We start from the raw sequence: 19,980 nt of genomic DNA, 5'->3' as shown, positions 1-19,980 counted from the left end.
AGTTTTTATCAAAAAGAACGTTCGAAATCGATTGGAAATTTCGAGGAAATTTCAAATCTTTGAAAAAGTGAACAAAACTGTCAACAGCATTGAAAGTGAATAATACAGTATAGCACGCATACGTCATCTCTCTGGCTGCCTTTTGGAGAGAGAGAGATTTCCAAAACGTTGGAGAGAGCCGATTCCGGATGATAATATTTTCCAGCCCCCCCCATATTTATATAAGCGGATTTGCCCAGTTTTGTCCACTTGGCGCCAGACACGAACACAAATCTAAATCTATCGATATCCAGCAGGACCATGTTGTAGTAGTTTTACTTGCTCATGTGCTGATCCGGCTTATTATATATTCGGGAATCTAAAAAAAAATAAATAAATAATTCGAAATAAAAGTAAAAACATTTGAGGCACGCTATAAGTCGCTTCACACACGCTTGTATTTTGAATCTATTTTCTTTTTATTTTTGCACAAAAACATATACACACATACACATTCACAAAAAAAAAGAACTTTCTTTCCTTTTTCTTCTTATAGTGTACTGAGTTTAGTATATTATATTTGATATTGATATTTATTACAGTCGGCAGACGATCGTGTTTGGGAGAAATCCATCGGCTTTTGTGCTCTACAATATGCCATGGGGGGGATTTGAATATAAATTGATTTTTAATTTATGTCTTTGGTAAAAATTCGCGGTCAATTCATTATGCACACAATAACATCTTCGAGGGACGAGTATATAGAGAGAGAGCGACATTGAAAGCACATGATCGTTTTTTTCCCCTTCAATTTAGTGTCATCAAGTCAAATTTAATAGATAGCATGTTCGATCAAGGATAAACGCAGGTAAAATAAATAATAATAATAACGAGGCCAAACGATGAGAAGAGCATATAAATATAATCGAGAGTCTGGGAGGGGGTTATTACATGGATGAAAAACGAGCTCTAGAAAAGGTGGAACACTATCTCGTTTTTGTCATCGAGACTAGGAGCAGAGAAATGGCCGCTAGCAGGTAACCGAGAGGAGGTGACTGCGAGGCTGCAACAGCAGATGAGCTGGACCGCCCGCCGACGGCCAATTGAGTCTTGGCGGAAGCCTGTTTATTGGCTGCCAATCTCTTGGTGGACGAGTCGTCCTTGGATTTCTCTGCGTACAACCAGACAACATTCATCGATCCTATTGTACAACCACAATAACATGTATATATATGTATTACTAACCATCCCAGGTGCTGCTAAGCTGTTCTTTTCCCGTTCCACGGCCGTCCTGCTGGTCGGCTTCCGAGTAAACTTCGTTCATGTCTCCATCGTCAGCCACCGGATGGATTTCTTCCCAATAAAAAAATCAAATAAAATTCTTGAATTGAACATTTTAAAAATAATAAAAATCGAAATTCAATCGAGACGTACGGTAAAGTCGGACGACCGAATCGGCAATGCCCAGCGTATTGCGACAGACGCACTGGTAGGCCATAAAGTCTTCGCGTTCCAGGTGGAGAAAGACGAGCTGCATGGAGACCTTGTAGTGGTTCGTCTCTCGCTTCTCCTCGCGATGTTTGACACCTAATCAAATATGAATTGCGTTTCACATATATACTGTCGGTCGGTCGGTCGGGGGGTCATACGACACACCCTCCTCCGCCCGGAATGATTTCTTGCAACGACAGAAGGTCTCATTCACATGTGACGTCAAAAACACAATGTCGTCAAAATTTATTTCCTCCCCAATCGAAATGGGGAGGAAATAAACGAACTACTAGCCAGATTTATGGACGTCTTAAATTGGAGAGTAGTAAGGCAGTTGCCATTTCTAAAATGTACGTCTGCATGTTGGTCTATATACGTTACCGTTGACGACGACATCTCCGGTGCTGTGCCTTAGCCAGTAGACCACCGGCTTGGGGAAGGACTCGCAATGGCACTCTAATGTGATGTTAATGTCTCCTTGCCGAGCCCCGACCAGTTGATTGGTCGCCGTGACGCTTGGCGGGACTAACGATTCCCAAAAAAGAAGAAGAAGAAGAAAAAAAGGTTGGACTCTCTCGTGTAACATATATATATAGCCGATGGATCATTAACGTTTCGACTTTCGGTTGAATCGTCCAGACGACTACACTATACTACACTCTCTATACTGTAAAGCTATATTGGGTGTGCGTGTCTATGAGCGGGAGGTGTGTGCGTGAGAGCGAAACGAAACGAAACGAAAAAAAAAGGGAAACGAAACACAACATAGTCACGTTCAATCGATGGCAGTCGAAAAACTCTGATTTTTTCAGCCGATTGTCCATCGCGTCGCATCGAGAGACTCTCCCGCTCATGACAGATGGAAAAAGAAAAAGGGCAATTTTGTTTTTCCCGATAGGTTTGACTTACACTGAACTCGCAACATGAACCTTTTGGACACACTGGGAGGAACTCCGTTGGACGCTGCAGTTTAAAAAAAGAAAAATTCAATGAATAACTGAAATTTAGAAAGCTTTATGTTTCTTTCTCCCTTCATAGGGGACATGGGAGAATAGTTGATGTATATAAGTTACCTATGCACAGGTAAGCTCCGATATTCTGCCGGGGTATTCGGGTTAAATGCAGCACCGATCCTTCGACTGTCACGGCTATAATCAAATTTGAGACCGTAGAGAGTAATCTGTATAGGCATATACTACTACTTCTACTACTCGGGGTAAATAATTCAATTTCAGACAAGAAGAAAAGAAAAGAAAAAAAATACCGTGATTCTGGATGGGTCGGCCGTCTTCACGACGCCAGGTGATGACCGGGAGCGGATGGCCGGTGGCGCTGCATCTCAGCGTCGTGTTTTGTCCCTCGGTGACCATGACGTCACCGCTACTTTCGCTGTCGACGATATCCGGCGGAACTGAATGAAACAAAACAAATACAACAAATACAAAAATTCAGTTGAAAAAATAAAACAAAACTTTTTAGCGGGAATAACCAATCAAAAGAAATCGAACAAAAAGCCGCTTCTGTACGTAAATCCATAAAGGAGGGGAAAGGGAAGACGATTGATCCTCTTATTATAGATGCTCTCATGCATACATAAATCCCGGAGCAAAAAAAAAAGTGTTTCCAAAATCCCCCGGCACAAATGGCCGACTCTATACGACGCCGCTATCCGATACCTGTCACGCTGAGGTAGGCCGTGTGACTGGTCATGGGCTCCGTGTTCAACTGGCACATCTGTCAATCAATAATAATCATTCATCAGCATTCGATTAATTACGAGTTGCCCTATACAGGATCATTGTCCTGAAAACAAACTGACGTATAATCCAGCGTCGGATGACTGGACTTCACGGATAATCAACTGCCAAGTCTTGTGGATGCTGCCTCCGGCTCCTGCTGCTCCTGCTCCTGCTCCTGCCACCTGCCTCCTGCTGCCGGGGTGATCCGATCCTTCCGAAACGGTTAGACTCCTGTTGTTGTTCTTGTGATGGCCGGCGTGCTGATGAGGATGATGCAAGTAATAGGGATAGTCGACGCTGGCGTCCGTCATGTGTCTGACCGAAATCCGCTGGCTGCGCGTGATCACCATGTCGTCGATGGTCAGGATCGTTTGCGTGTCCACCCTCACCCACGCCACCTGGACATTATTGTAATTGTATATACATGTATCTTGTTTTTCTTTGATTATTTGTAATTCAATTAACTTTCGGGAAGAGTGGGGGGGATATAAGATATATACTGGTAGTTGGTCGGCAATGGAAATCGTGATCCTTATTTACTTCTGTTTGAACGAATTCAAACATTTCTCTCTTTTTTTTCTTGTTTTTTCTTGTTTTTTGATCATTCGTAACATCAAAGGGATTGTGTCGTTTTTAAACTCTTTTGCCCGTCCGTAATATTTCCGCTGGCCCCACTTGAGAAATGGTGGGGGAAACTAGACACGACGTGTGGGCGGGGACCAACGATCTTTTTATTGAATTATTATCGGCTCCCTTTTCGCGTGTGTGTCGGCGGGAATAGGAAAATAAAAAAAACCCAAAAAAACTAATCAGCCGAGCTCAAGAGTTGGAATAGATATACACATCGTGAAAATCGTACAAACAAACAAATGCGCGCACGTTCATGGGCGTCTCCTGAACTGCTGGTTTGATTTTTACCTTGAAGTTGCCGAGATTGTAGATGACGCAGGATAGGGTGGCTTCACGACCGACGGGCACTGTGGCGTTCTCGATCTCTTTGGCGAACGTCGGCACTTCTAAATTCAATCAGCCAAACGGTAAATAATTTTCAAGTAGACGCCAGCAACTAGACCACACACGCATAACTAAACACACATATATGGCAAGGGTACACTAGACAACATATACAGTACCTAGAGTATAGATATATATGCACAGATGATTAGATTATGATTGCCCCGTTTTTAAATTTATTATATAAGCCATGAAGGAGCGGGGGATAGTCATTAGGATCGTTGACTCATTCACGATTCGACGAACGATATATAGAGACGGGCGCGCGGCTAATGGGTTTCCCCATTTATAAATCACATTTCTTTTAACTGATTCGACCTTTTAACGGAATGCTATACAAATTTCAAAAATGTCTCTCTCTCTCAGACTAGGAAAATCCCGCCGTGATCAATAACTCCCGGAACTATCTCAAACGCTTCCCGCTCGAATTCACCGACTGTCTAAGAGAAAAGAAAAAATCATCAATTTCAAAATGAAATATTTGTCTTCTAATCGCCCTAATGGATTAATCCAATCTGGTTTTGGTGGTGGGAGAGAAGAAAGTTATATTTTTCTGATGGGGTGTGATGGGGGGGGGGGGACGTTTGTTTTATTTTATCTGTCACACTTTTTCTTTCTTTCTTTTTCTAGGAAAAAAAGCCAATCGTTTACAGCGCGGAGATTGCCCCTCCAGCCGATTCCATTCCGGGCGGCAATTTCCTGCGTCCATTTTCTCTCTCTCTCTCGTTCGGGAATTTTTTATTTTTGTTTCGGCCCGTCGTGAAATAATATATAATAAAAGAAAATTGTCAGCACGTAATATACATCACGTCCGATTGCAACGACCATCACAACGACAGGCTCCAGGTGGGACGACCCGATATCAAAACAAAGTCCAACCACTTGGTCCAATAATAATAAAAATAATAAAAACGGGAGAAGAAAACAAAACTACTCGGCGGGACTAATCGAATTTTGTCTCTGTTTATCTTCCCCGGGCCAAAAGTCATCCATCAAAATCAACAGACGGAAGATGCGCTCCAACGACGACCAAGCGATTCTATAAGAATTAAGATGATGATTGGAATAAAAGAGTGACACGGCGGGATGAGGAGGAAGCCGTTGGCTCACCGTTTTCATTTCCGTCTGCCCGGTGGAATAAGAAGGTGGAGGGGCGGAAATCGTACAAGTTGCCCCCCTTCGTCGTCGTTCAAATAAAAGAAACAACTAACGTAACATTTGTGTCGTCTAGTATCTTTTCTTTTTCTTGACTCGTCAATGTGGAGAAGACCCGCAGGCATAAACGAACTGATCAGATTGCGACGCTCCGTCAACACGAACGCTCTGCCGTGCGTCTAATCACGGACGGTTGTTGTTGTCGTTGTTTTTTTCGAATGCCGTGATTTTTCTCTTGTTGTTTTCGTCTCCGCTGTCCTGTTGGTGTTCGTTATGTTTTGAACCCAGAAAGCTTTTTTTTAGTTTATCGCTCTCCCTTCTTCTCATATAGATACTACACCAGTACTATAGCCGGCCCCCAAACGCCTAATGGGATTTGGCACACACGGACAACACACGTCTGGAAAACAATGGAAGAAAGAAAGAAAAAACAATGGGCCGGAATCGGCCGGGAGAGATAAGAAGATGAGGTTTTTCCGGGAACAAATCACTTTTTTTCTTCTCTCTTTCTTTCTTTCGTGTTGCGGTGTGGAAATAGATATATAGTATAAAACAACCGCCGAATTATATTGAATCGACTTTCAATTGAGATATAGATATCTGTTATTCCCTGTACGTCTGGAGGGGTCCTGGATCGATGTCCCAGTCTTGTTGTTCTATATACCTCGGCGGACAAGTGAAATGATGCCGGGATTTTGTGACGACAAATCCCGAGCGCGTTTTACTCACTCTCTCTTAGCTGGATAGTGCGCGCACAAGGCCGCTGGATCAAACGAGTCTCACGTTTTACAATTGTTTTTCACCCACCCTCTTGCATATTTATTCAAAAGCAGCCGAGACTTATTCTTTTCTTCTAAGGAATAGTATCTCAATCTTGATCTAGCGGGTATAGGAGGTTAGGTTTTGTTGTATTAAGAGTTTCACATCTTGATGACTTGGGGGGGCAGACGTCATTGGCAGACGGATAAGGACGACGACAGCCTCCCCCACCACCCAACACCCCCAAAAAGAAGAAAGAGAAAAGAACCGATCCGTCTTACTGCAAGTGACAATTGAAAATAAGTTGGCGGCCTTCTCTCTATATAATATCGGCCGGCCTTTTATATATATAATACCAGGAAGAAAGTGAAAAGTACTAGATTACTAAAAAAAAAAAAGGGACACACTATATTCTATAAACTGTGTATAGCTATAGCTACTACCCCCTTCCGCCTAGCTGTCGACTGATAACTTTGTTCAACTGTTGGCAGTTTCTCGAATGATTTCTTTTCAATGGAGAGAGCGAGAGAGCGAGACAGACGACCATGTGAGTGATCGGGTCTAGAAATGAATTCAACAGCAGCAGCAGCAGCCAAACTACTTGACGGAAAGTTTTTTTTCACTGGAGTCAAGTGAGTCAACAGCTCCCCCCCTGGACTCTCCCCCCACCCGCCTGAAAAGTAGCTATCTCTCTTGCTCTTCTTATTTCTTATCTTATAAGACATGAGAATAAGAAGAGGGTTTCCTTCCTTCTTGTATCCTTTTTTGGACACACACACCGGAAGAAGTGCAATCCGACACCTTCATTTTCCATCCGGGCTTCTACTTCTTTCTATTCCGTCGTTTAAAATGGAAAGTTTGGCGGACATATTAGCGCTGCAAACTGGGAATATCTACGTGCCTCCGTGACTATTTACGGGCGGAGTTAGTTAGTTAGTCCCATGTGCTCAACTGTTAATTACTACTGGTGGGGGGGTGCTGGGAACACAACGTCACACATATCCCGGAATGAAAAATGATGGATAGCATCTTTATGTAAGAAGAAAAACGACACACATACCGTTGGGGAAATAGCGGAAGTCATCGACGGATGAAGCGTCGGCCAACCATCCGGCACCAGCCAAGGTGACGGCCACCACGACGACGACGACGTCCCAGCAGCACCAACTGCCACACCGAGTCAATCTGGTCGCTCTCATCCAATAATCCATTGCATTGGAAGCCTGGATCGGTCCGTTTCTATATTATTATTATTCACGAAATGTCTGTGCACTGCCACACGAAATTCTCTCCAAACTGCTTACAGTGCTGTGTTCTATAAACCAAAAGTGACAGCTGTCAGCTGAGAGAATATCTATCTATCGAATGTTTGTCTAATAAATGTCGTTGACAAGTTGCTCACTCCAAGTTGGGATTCAAACTGAGCCCGTGCTTCCAACCGGTGTCCTGGTTTTATCTATCTATTAGCTCACTCCCTCCCACCAACCCCCCACCCACTTCCCAGTCAGTTCTCCACCCCATTTCCCGCGTGACAGGCGCACTAACCAGCATGCCATAGAACCATACCACTAGCAGAACTATACTACAGACGATATTCTGTCGAGTCGAATTTCACAGTTGCATAACAGTGTTGTCAGATTTCTTTTTTTAAAAACAAACAAACAAATATTGTCCCGTCACTTTTAGGTAGTACGTATGTTTGTCAAGATTTATTTCATTTTCCTAGAAATGTCCTAGCTGCAAATCCATCAGCTGATGAATCCTTGATTCCTTTACCTTTTTTTTATTTCCCCAATCCAATCATCTCCCGATCACGAAATGTAATCACTACAAAGCATCTTAGACTATGTGTGTACGGACCGTCATATATGAATTTGTGTGTGGAAAGAAAATCACAAAATATATATCTTGAACGTGGAAGTAATATGAAAAGTTGATCTTTTTCCGCTATTCGGCATTGCGCGTGATTAGCCGCATGAAATAATAAGACACACACACACACATCCTAGCTGCCTATATTAACGTATCGCCGGCTGATTGCCAGTAAAGGACAGCCAACAGCCAGAGATTCGGGGCCCGTGTGTGTAACGAGATGGATCACCAGACGCCCATTGATGCGATCCTTCTATTCCGGGCGGAGGAGGAATGGGGTGGGCAGCACAACGTCAGAGCAGCAGACACGATAATCTTCTCCCTTTGGCTCTGCGGCCCCCTTAATGGACATTGATGTTGTGCAAGGTGATGGTGCGCCTTGGTTAATTGACTGTAATCGAATGGATTTTCGGTGCTGTCCGCTGTACTCCACGAGTGAAATCTTTTCCCCCCCATTCAAATAATCCAATTCAAGGAGTAGGGATTTGATGTAATAATAAGAAGATTGACTGGATTCCATTACGCATAATACAAGGGCTCTCATTATACGACGACGAGATGCTATGTGTGACGCGGCCTTCAATCGAAACTTATTGATTGAAACGACGTCGTCGAAAAAGTCCTTTGATTGATACGAGTCAAAAAGTTCATCGATTGATTACCTTTTTTTTCCTATTCAACTGGAAGTGGGTGGGGTAGTTTGTATAGACCATGTGTCACTTGAGTGTTGTGTGTGTACTACCCCACTCGGAATGAAAAGAGGGGGGGAATCAAAAAGGGGTTCGTTTCTTTTGCCGATCGCACAAACTAGCACCTGGCCGATTCACATAACATAATCGACTCTTGCCGTGTTACCGATATAAAATAACCCCCTGAAAGAGAATGGGGCGCTATTCTTTTAACAAAAAGCCAAAGGGGGGGGGGGATTCCTCCTCGTATGATCAGCAGCAGAAAGCCTCTCACTGTATCGTCGAGCTTTGTGTATCCGGAGAGTAATATTAATACCGTCAAAACTAGAGCCCAGTTGTAGAAAAACTATACACACGTCGTCGTGGAAGTAGTACCCCCTCCCCTGTGTGTTTTCTATCGATTAATACAATAAGAGAATAAGAAAATAATAATACAAAAGGACGGGGGGTATATAGACGAGAGAGTTTTATCGATACAAGATGAGCATCACGGGCCGGTTATTTTTTCTTCTCTCTCTTTCGCCGCAATAACACAATCATCTCGGCATCACACAACGACACATATATAGCAGACTCGACTGAGAAGGAAGAGAAAGTAAACAAATGTCAATGTCGTGTTAGTTTTCTTTTCCACACACAAGAAGAAGAAGAAGAAAATCTATTTATTTATTTAGTCTCTTTTTATTTTCTTTTTTATCATTGTGTGTGCGGAGTATATATATATCGGGGCGGGATAATCTTGACGACGCGGCTGCAAGTGTCACACCCCCAACCGTTTTCTCTCCTTTTTTTATTTTGTGTATATCTTTTTTTTATTTTTTTGAAGCTCCGCGCCTTTTTTTCTTCTTCTTCTTTTCCATCTGTTCCGCGCTATATAATCTCTGCGTGTCTCTCTCTCTCTTGTCTGTGAATGTCAGTTGAGCCGGAAGGAGGAAAAGAATCGCGGGAATATAAAAGAAGAAAAAAGGGGAAAGACGTACGGTCGTTCATTCCCAGTATCCGATTTGTTTCTTTTCCCGTTTTCTCCTCATCGCACACATTTTAGACTTTCCTATAGCAGCAGCAGCAGCAGAAGCTCGTCACGATCGCTCCTGATGGGGATAATGCTTTCTCCATCATCTCTGCGCCCAGATAGATCCTTTTTTCTTATACTTTCCTTGCAACGAGACGCCGTGGTGCTAGTGGTGGTGGTGACAATGGCGTTGCGCTTGATCGCCTCCGATGACCCCAATCGATCCATCCGTCTCTCTGCTGGCATCTGTCTGCGATCCGTAACGAGTCCATAAAGATTTTTTTCAAAATAAATAAATAAAAGTACATTCTCTCTCTGTGTGTACATAGGGGTATTTAGAGACCAATTATATTCTAACAAAAAAAAAAGTCAGCACTAAAAGGAGCTCAACATTTTTACATTTCCAAAAAGGATAATATGAATAGTTTTCAGGTTTCATTTGAACTGCGGCGTCCGCTCACCTCGGCAACAGATATTAGACCGAGGAAGCCTTTGATTTCTTCATATACATACAGTAGTAGATGGCCCCCCCTCTGAAAACTCTCATTACTGCATTAGCGTGTGTGTATACACCTATACACGTCCAAGATATATTACAAACTCCTGTCAACCAGAAAAAGATGCCAGTTTTGAAAAAAACACACGTCAAAAGACGACGAGAGAGAGGGGAAAAAACAACAATTTCAAAGGATATATATCAAATCAGTTGCCGGGGTTTATGTCAACTATTTGACTGGGGTAATTATCCAACTGTCACGCGTGGATAAGTTCCAACATTTGTATAATACGCACAGTTAAAACAAAAGATATATTTTCTCATTCCTTTTTTTGGTTCCGGCTGCTGCGTGACTGATGGAAATCTCTAATAAGCAGCTTTAAAATAAATAGATTTATACTAAAGTAGACTAAAATATGCATAGACCGAAACGTATAGTCTAATAAGCTTATAATATAGTAGCGCATCTATACATCAGTTTTTGGCTTATTATATATTGCGGATTTGCGCTGCTGCTGCTGCCGGTCGTCCGTCGACGACATGACCACAGCCATATAGTGCAGGTTCAAGAAGACATGCTGGTAGAACGTTAATTAGCCCCTCCACTACTTTGGGAGTTTCACTCAACTGAGAATGGGAAACTTTTGGACTAAGTAGAGAGAAAGTCGACCGGCTTCTTCTTCTTCTTCTCTTTCTCTGTGTGTGCATATAAACACATTTGATATGGATATTACTCCGCCGCTGGAAGAAGAAGAAGAAGAAGACTGTAGTAGTAGTAGACGAGTATATAGAACAAGGAGACACACAAATGCGTCGCCGGCATGCATCATTGGCATCACAAGGAAACCCACTGTGCTGTGCTGCTATATACTGGTCTGGGGTTATATATATTTTCAATGTTTGTAGTCGATCACTTGTTTGCGTGTAACCCCCCCAATGGAAACTTTTTTTCCCGTCTTGTGCACAGCCGGGGTTGTACCTTCTTCTTCTATTATTGTTTTCCACCTGAAACACACACACACACACGTCTGTATCGAACCGGCCGAGTCAAGCTTCGTCCTTGTCGTGTTCCATATATATATGATATGATGGCCTATACAACATTTTTTCTTTTTTATTATACGATTTGTTGGCATCCTCCATTTTAAACCTTTTTTTTTCTTTTCTTTTCTTCTTTTACCGATGGAAAGTTATACACCGGACTCGGCTCTGACATCAATCCATGCAAATCGGAATGACTGCAGTGCTGGAGAACTGGGTGGCACGCTCGACGATTATATAGACGAAGAAGCACAGGTAGAATGAGTGGATATAATAATATTATAAGCGCTCTCCTGTATTTATTTAAATTTCACGTCGTCGGCGGTGGCACGTAGATAGGTATTTACCTTTTCAATTTATTGGCACAACATCCTGATCTAATAAAAGCCGCGCTAGATTTCAATCGGCTAATCATTTTTCTGAGGAATGAAATTAGCTTAATCACGAATGTTTGTATGGAAAGTGGGTAATTGATTGAACGTGTCTAATCTTCATTGAGAGATGACGTCATAATAGTTTATTTATATTTATACACGCAAAGATTTCATTTTTTTAGAAAAAGGCAACAACGGAAGTTATGCGTATAGGACAAGGAAAACCGAAAAAGCAGCTCATTTTAAAATCACCGGAAGCAGTCGAATTCAATTCTTTATTCCCCCCCCCCTCTTGGTGTGTATCATGCCGCAAAATCCGTGACAGGATTTCAAAAAAAGGAAGAAGCGGAATTGGTAAAATTGAATTTCAAATTCTCATCGCCCCCGGATCGCTATTTATACATTGAACGCCAAGTCCTAATAATGAAATTGACGTTTATGGTTTCGTCTCCGTTGTCTCGGCAACTGCTGGAAATTCAACCAAACCAAATAAAAATAAAATAAAGGAGAGAGGAAGAAATGATAATAAATGATTTAGCGATTCAGAATTTTTATCACGAAACTTTCCGGTCGGGAATACAGCATCGTCAAGTGTTATAGAGTATACTTATTTAGTTATTGCATAAAAGAGGAATCTATAATTTCTCTGTTTTCCCTTCTGATTTATTTAACACCGTCTGCCATTCCGCGATGTGTGGGAAATTTAGTTCCATTAACCTCATCACTTATTAAAATCATTTCCCCTACGCGCGTGAGAGAGTCAACGAAGGACTCGCAACGGAACTCGGCGACCTGATTTTTACAAAAATGCTCCGATTTTAAATTATGGGGAACTTTCTTTCCTGTTTTGATCCTCTTGTTGGATAGAGCCAGCGAAATGAGCGGATAGAAAATCCCGCAAAATCTAACAGGAGATGGGAGAGAAGGCCGCGCAGTATTATATACGTGCACAAAACATTTGCATATGGAGATTGCCTGCATACATATAAATAGACAGAGGGTTGGGGTTGTGGGGGCGAATAGACACAGTTACATATTCAAAATGGTTTCATTCTTTTCTTTTCTTTAATAATCATAAAACATTTGTGCAGACATTGAAACGAGGTAGAGTTGACACATGAAACAAAAAACAAAAAAATGAAATCAAATTCAATCTTCGTTTCGGGATGGATAAAATATACACCGAGCCCTGGATTGGCATATCTAAAAAAACCTCTTCCCCCCAAACAAAAAATATTGAAGTACATGTGTGAGTCGAGCCTCTTTTGTTTTTCGTGCGGAGCAATCTGCAGAAAGATCTAAGGGATTTTCCTTTTTTTCTCTTTTCTCGTTATGATTTCCATAAAGAGTAGACGACAGGAAAAGAGAGAGACTTGTGTGTTTATACAAACGGATTTTTTTGTTTTCTTTTTGTTTTCGAGAATAAAGTCAAAGGCTCCATATAATCCCGCCCTCAATCGAATCCATTTGCCTTTGCAACAACGGCGCCGAGAGGATCCCGCAAATCATTTTCCCGTTTTCTCTCTGCTGGCGAGTGAATCTCCGAAGCCCTCAGCGCCATCTGATGCAGTTTCCCTCCAATAACGTGATTTATTTATACCCACACACACAACGCCGTAAAGTCTCTCTCTCTCTCTCTGCAAAACGGATCCTGTTATTTGTTATTATCTCTGCGCTGCGTTTCCTTTTCTTGACAGCCCGGCGTTTCTCGTTTATGATTACAACTTCTTCTTTTTTCTTCTTCTTTCCCGTTCCGGGTGTAAGAGAAAAAAAGCCAACACCTTTTCAGATCGATTAGACAGGAAAATAAACAATAGCAGATCCTGGGGCTACGGGGTAGCAAAAAAAAAAAAAAAGGAAGAAACGGTGTGCACTGTACACACACAAATACTCTCCGGTTCAATTATTTTAATCAATCGCCATCCTTGACTATTTACAGGCAAACAACAGGAATAATAATCATCGGTGAAAAGGGGGGGAGCTCATCTTTTTTCTTCTTATTTTTTTTTAAATAGGTGGAAGGATCATCATCATCATGTCGCCGGAGGGTGATTATCGATCAGGATCGAAATGAAGAACAACAAGAGGAATAGATGATGACTGCTGCTCATGCTGCTAATGCCTTGTGAAGCTGCTGAAGCCTTTGACGTCAAAGATGTCGGCACTCCACTGCTGGCCTTTTTCTTCTTGTGCTGTTGTTGTTGTTGCTCAGACTCCTCTTGTTGTTGCGGGAACGCTCCGTTGTTGTTCCTCTTCGTCGGCTCTTGTGTCCACTGGTGATTAGCCTCGATAGTTTTCCTGGTCGTTGCCTCCGTTGTTGACACTCTTTCGAGCTGGACTCGTTCCGTTTGTCGCCGAGATAATGCCGTCGTCGTCGTTGTTGCTGGATGAGAAAATTCTTCTTCTTCTTCTTCATCTTCAATTCCTTCCATTTCTTCATCTTCTTGCTCGTCTTGTTCCTCTTCATGTTCGCCACTCCACGACGAGTGGGCCATTCTTCTCTGCTGAACCGGATCCAAGGCGATGCCTATTATTCAAATTGGACATATTATTCACGTCTTTTGTCGTGCGGAAAAGCCTTTCAAAAATTGAAAAACACACCTTCGACAGATATGCTCCAATTGGCCGTCCCGTGAATGTTGGAGCAATGGCAGGTGTAATTACCTGAAATGGTACAAATGAGTTCCCGTGAAATCCTCTTAGAATAAATGGAAATGAAAGACGGATATACCTTTATCTTGCGGTAGCATTTCGGCAATGGTCAGGTACATGTCCGTGACGACGAGTCCGACTGCTTGCGGTCGATAATCGATGACCGCTCTCTCTGATTTTTAGAAATACTCTCTCGCAATTACTTTATCGGCTCTCATTTAATTAATTACCACACACACACACACAGCGAATTACCCAGCTCTATATAATGTATACGGGGTGTAATCAGATCAACCCAATAATGACTCCACTACTCTACTCTACTCTGTTAATGAAAGGAAGAAACGAACCTGGAGGAAGCCGATTCGATTCGAAAGTCCATGAAGTATATCCTGCAGAATTGATGAGGACAATTCAAATCAATTTTTTCGGTTCAAATCCAATTTATTAGTTCATAATAGTAAAAAAATAATAAAATAAAACCTTGTGGCCAACTCTGACACTGGCAATGAAGTTTCAGTGCATCGCCCAGCCGCTGGAAGACTTGAACTTGGTGTGACGTGACAGCCGGAGCAACTGTATTAGTATACAAGTTTTTTTTTTTAAATAGTTCAAAATTTGATTGTTCCAAAATCAACTTACATTCGATTCTGAGGAGGATCCGCTTGCTGGCCATCATCGCCACCCGCGACAAGAAGGAAACAAAAAATAATGATGATACATTAGTTGAAATAATTAACAACGACAGGAGCTCTGTGTGTGTGTCTACCTACCTAACAGGAGGCGGAATTCCATTGGAAGCTTTTGGCCATCAATCAAAGAAAATGTGTCAGTTTTTGGATAACCCAAACTTTTTTTGTTTTTACCAAAAATATTATAGGAAGGAAAAATGTTTTTAGTTTTTAAGGGATTTGATATTTTTATAACTACCGATGCAGAGATAGGCAGCCATCTGTTGGCGGTGAACGTTGACTAAATTCAAAACCGATCCTTCCACCACTCCGGCACCTATTGTCAAATAAACCAAAAAAATCCAGCCGAAAAAAAGAAGTTGACCTATACTGCTGCGTGTGTCACATAAATTACAAAAAGGATCGACTATAAATATACTTTGATTGATGTTGATGGGTTGATAGTCTTCTCGACGCCAGGTAACATTCGGCTGAGGATATCCAATGGCACTGCATCGTAGCGTCGTGTTGTCGCCTTCCTTCATCGTCATGTCACTGCTGCTCTCGTTCACCAGAATGTCCGGCGGGACTGGATCGCAGCAATAAAAAAGAAGAAAAGGACAAAACACGAATGTATAAACGTCCGTCCAATCCGACTGGCTGACAGCCGTATATACATATAGAAACATATAACATATAGGCGCAAAGAATAGCATTCCGATTCCAAATTTTATCTTTTATTATCTTCCCGCCCGCTCCCGGTCCTCTTCTTCTTCTATCCGTTAAAAAAAAAAAAAAAAAAAAGGAAGGGAAGGGGAAGGAAGACGTAAGAGAACAGGGTCGTAAGACAATGTTTATTGATCAATTCTCTTTGGCTCGGCACTATATATCTAAGGCAAGACAATCTCGACTTGGGTTATCCGCTCCAGTGTCGTGAGCCTTTTCCCTATAACTTTTCCGGGAGCTTTTTGAAATTGCTCAATGTGCCAGTGCGATATGGGGGGAGGAGGAAGGTTGTTTCTGATCTATAAATCACATGTTTCGACTTGATTAGACAGTTACAGTCAGATGACGACGGATAGGCAAGAGACGGTGCCGATTGGTAGTTTATATATTTTTTCTTTCTCACGCTTGTCGTGAGACGGCAATTTGGAAGATTGGTCGCCTTTTTCTATTGATAGTTTATGTCTTGATTGATAATTAATCGGGGACACTGAATATAAAGGCGAGAGAGCGAGAGAGGGTACCTGTGACGTGGAGATAAGCCACTTGGCTGACCATGGGCTCGAAATTATTCAATTGGCACATGTAACCGCCGGCGTCGGCAGGCGTCACTTCCTTCAGACTTAATTGCCACGTTTTGCGCTGGCCGCTGCTGAGACTCTCGTCCTTGTCGATGGAATGACGGACCGTGACCCGGGCGGATCGTGTGATGACCGTCTCGTCAATTGCCAAAATGGTTTGTGTATCCACCCGAAGGAAGGCGACCTAAAACGACAATCTGTTACGCTCCAACAATCATCGTCGACCGTAATTGATTTGTTAATTAAAAACCTTGAACTTGTCCACATTGTCGATGACGCAAGTGAACACCGCCTCACGCCCAGTCGACACCGTCACATTTGGCATTTGCCCCACGAACATGGACGATCCTGATTGAAATCCAAAACGACAATCAATTATTATCAAAATTTAACAAGTTGAGAGAGAGTGTCAAGTTGGGAAAAACACAATAACAAGATCGTCCATCAATCAGCAAGGCCGGGAGGGAGGTTCTTACCCCGTCAATTACCAAGGACGAATAAAACAAGGAAAAAGACAAACGATAGTTACCGGAATATGATTGTCCATCGGCAGTGACGGCGGTCAAGAGATTGAGAATGATTGCCAGCAGGACGACGGCCATCGTTTTTCTTCTCTGCGAGAGTTACGTGCTGGAGCTGTTTGCGAGTGAGTGTGTCTTGACGGTAGGTCGATGGACGACTGCTGGAGATGATCCTGAAGGAGGATACAGTCCCAGCCACCACCACCACCACCACCACCTATTTCCGGAATGGAAGAGAGAGGAGACGGTGGGAGGGTTGCAATGGGTGGGTGGGAGGATGTGCTGATTCACGTCGTCATTTCGCCCGCTAGCCCAACTGCATTTGCTCTTTGACTCTCTCCTCTTCTCTCTCCATCCCTATATCTTTTCTCTCTCTTGTATTCCCGGCTCCTTATATCTTAATATCAAATGAGACATGCGCTCCGGGCTGGGCTGCACAGAACAGCAGCAGTACACACTATAATATAATAGTGTGTGTGTGTGTGTACGATTTTGCTAGTGTAGTCCCGATTCCGTGTCTTCAATACAAATGAAACTGCAAGGCCAGAGCCGGTCTTCATCTCGCAACCCGTTGTGTGTGTGTCTCTGAGTGAATGGGAGCTGCGTTTGTATTATTCAGTCGCAATAGAATAAGACCAGTCGAACAACACATACACCCACCGTATTTATGCGTGCTGCTACTGGCCGTAGCTCATTATACGATGGCGACCTTTGAATCGGAGGGGGGTGCCGATTGATCCGCATGGAATAACAAACATATATACAATAGTATCTATAGTATCTAGGAGCCAGGACGAATATTCCTTTTTAATAGCCAATACAGTACGATCCGGGTTTCTCTCTCTCTCTATCTATCTCTCTCTTTTATGTCAGGATCGCTTTGATGAAGAGTCAAATATGTTGCGTATTACAACATGTCTTGTATCCTTTTTTCTTCTTCTTCTCTCCTTGCTGTTAAATTTCTTTCACGCCGCTTCTTCGATCTACACGGTTGACAGGGCTTTAAAGGGTGGGCGGGTGGAAGATGATGGTGACAGTCCAAGTCTGTCCCGCAGGACTGCCGTCGCCTATATAGCTGAGCTGCTTGCCGCTCGACTGTCGAAACATCAAGAAGCGGAGAGCGACGAGCTGCTATTTTACAGCGGGTCTCCAAGCTAGACATAGTGACTTACGTTCATGCTATCAAGCCATGTGCGATAAACTGGCAAAAGGCATTGTCAGGGATCAAAGGGATCTATCCGCCGCCTCCCGTTTTCCACCCACCTACCCCACCGCCCAGCATGCGAGAGCATAACCCAAGAAACACATCCGAGACAATACAATGCCAGCAAAGGTTTTCTAATATTCCGCTTCTTGCTGTTTTGTTCGCCTTTGAGCGGCAGCTCCCGCTGACAGCCAACGTCAATCCCATCCGCCCCGAAACTATCGGCAGCAAAGAAAAGGAGCAAAAAAACACAACAAATCAGGAGCGGGAGGGAAGAAAAAAGAAGAAGCAAAAAAGAATAATATTCATGCCGCATTTTCTTTTTTCACGACTCATTGGAAATCAGCTGCTTGGCCATCCTTCTTTATTTCCCCGTTTCACCATCAGCTGTGCGATGATGATGATGATGTGTGTTTTTGGCTTGATCGACTTTACAGACGGCCATCCGATCCTATGGGCACGTTCCTCTCATAACACCCCTGAAGGCCCTCTCCCCCCCCCTCCCTTCACTAATAAGCGAACATTAATCAACTTGGGTTCGTTCACACACTGAGAGAGAGTCTATAGTTTCATTGGAGGAGGGTGGAGGGTGATGTAACGGGTCCCTCGGTTGTTGTTGGAAAAGACAAACTGGCGGCTTGTTCTCTGTTTAATCCTCTATGATGAATAGGCCGCCGCCATCATCCCTATGTGAAATGATCCGACCATTAGGGGCGGGAGCTATCAAGAGAACCAGAAGAAGAACGACGAGAAGAGAATAACAAAGTCCAACTCGTAATAAGCAAGTCGATTGCCAAGTGAAAGAATCGGCTCTCTCCTTACGTACGCACAACACTGCAGTTATAGGCCTCGATCAAGTCTTCGCATTATAATGGGTGGGGGGGGGGTCCACCTTTACGGATGTCTAATCCAATCTACGGTGCAAATGTGGAGAATTTAGTCGACAGGGAAGATGTACAGACCGAATGAGAAACGAACGGCCTTAACCTGTTAATAGGATTCTGGAATATATAGTAGGTCTATAACGACTTACTATTGTTGAGTCTGTAATGCACAATTCAAAGACCCATTAGCGCCAATTAACCATCTAAAAGAATCATAAGGAGGCCAAGGAGAAAAAAAAAGGAACGGAAATTCTTTTTCTTCAACAATTTCTCGTGTGGGAGATGAGAAAAAAAGAAAAAAGAACGTCAGAATTACAGAGTTGATAATGAAATGGCTGTACCATCTGTTGTAATATTGTGCTAGAGATATAATGGATCGTTGTCGCCAATTAGCTCGGCAAACTCTTGATACAAAGCTTTTGACACGCAGAAGCAGCAGCAAGATACAGCAGCAGCGGCAACTTTGGACGACGACGCAGTGTAATAACATCAATATTTAGTGACCGTTAAAACGCTTTTAGAGTGCTGAAAAGGACACCGAAAGATAGTACCAAAAAACCGGCAGCCGCCATAAACTTTCAACGATTTCGACGATGTTAAAAAATTCTCTACTAAAAACCCTCCATTACGTAATGATCTACGATATCGTTCTCTCTCTCTCTTTCAGATCAAAGTCTATATAAAACATGCCAGTAATGAATGTTTATTTTGATTCCGTCTCTACGGAGTGATCTGCCAAATAAAAACTGACTAGATATTTTTTGTTTGCCTACGCGCTCTGGGTAGTAGCCATTGTGGAACACTTGAAGCGTTCCGGGATTTCCGGACGTATAGGACGCGGTGACGAGTTTCGGCAATCCTCACGGATCATCAACCGTGGAGATAACAAGTCCACTCAAGAGAAAAGATGGGCAAAAGATATCGATTAAATGACTATAGCTACTACTACTCTCTAGCTATAGGGAGGGTCGTTATTTTCAATCTCTTCCATAACACAACATTTCACATCGCTCGGGTGTTCACCTGGACTGCTGGGCTTTCCGTGACGTCGTTTCGGATTTCGCATCTTTCCAAGCCCCAACGAACATGTTTACATTTGCAACGGCAAGGAGGAGCAACAACA

General features: G+C 42.9%; 2 protein-coding genes across 4 annotated transcripts; both read right to left on the bottom strand.

Annotated features, from left to right (window-relative positions):
- Positions 1-413: 413 nt before the first annotated feature.
- On the bottom strand, positions 414-7,723 carry LOC124199762 (hemicentin-1-like). Of its 3 annotated transcripts, XM_046595695.1 has the most exons (12): positions 7,540-7,609; positions 7,198-7,452; positions 4,128-4,225; positions 3,290-3,607; positions 3,147-3,204; positions 2,735-2,881; positions 2,544-2,618; positions 2,380-2,433; positions 1,852-1,995; positions 1,414-1,566; positions 1,225-1,332; positions 414-1,150 (listed from the first exon to the last, which is right to left on the bottom strand). In XM_046595695.1, exons 2-12 carry the CDS (start codon positions 7,346-7,348, stop codon positions 966-968), a joined length of 1,491 nt encoding a protein of 496 aa, XP_046451651.1. In that variant the 5' UTR covers positions 7,349-7,452; positions 7,540-7,609; the 3' UTR covers positions 414-965. The 3 variants fall into 3 exon arrangements, with proteins under 3 accessions (XP_046451651.1, XP_046451650.1, XP_046451652.1); XM_046595694.1 differs by having other exon boundaries at positions 7,198-7,723; XM_046595696.1 differs by having other exon boundaries at positions 4,128-4,222; positions 7,198-7,605.
- A 5,791-nt stretch (positions 7,724-13,514) lies between these two features.
- LOC124200289 (neurotrimin-like) lies at positions 13,515-18,050 on the bottom strand. Its single transcript, XM_046596463.1, has 12 exons — positions 16,778-18,050; positions 16,499-16,596; positions 16,192-16,432; positions 15,384-15,533; positions 15,204-15,281; positions 15,047-15,074; positions 14,916-14,941; positions 14,757-14,849; positions 14,624-14,665; positions 14,353-14,445; positions 14,223-14,285; positions 13,515-14,148 (listed from the first exon to the last, which is right to left on the bottom strand). Exons 1-12 carry the CDS (start codon positions 16,848-16,850, stop codon positions 13,655-13,657), a joined length of 1,479 nt encoding a protein of 492 aa, XP_046452419.1. The 5' UTR covers positions 16,851-18,050; the 3' UTR covers positions 13,515-13,654.
- Between the last annotated feature and the right edge of the window lie 1,930 nt (positions 18,051-19,980).

This window comes from Daphnia pulex, chromosome 8 (assembly GCF_021134715.1).
Source record: "Daphnia pulex isolate KAP4 chromosome 8, ASM2113471v1".
NCBI lineage: Eukaryota > Metazoa > Arthropoda > Branchiopoda > Diplostraca > Daphniidae > Daphnia > Daphnia pulex.
The sequence above is the reverse complement of the archived record's forward strand: the minus strand, read 5'-3'. Positions and strand labels throughout refer to the sequence as shown.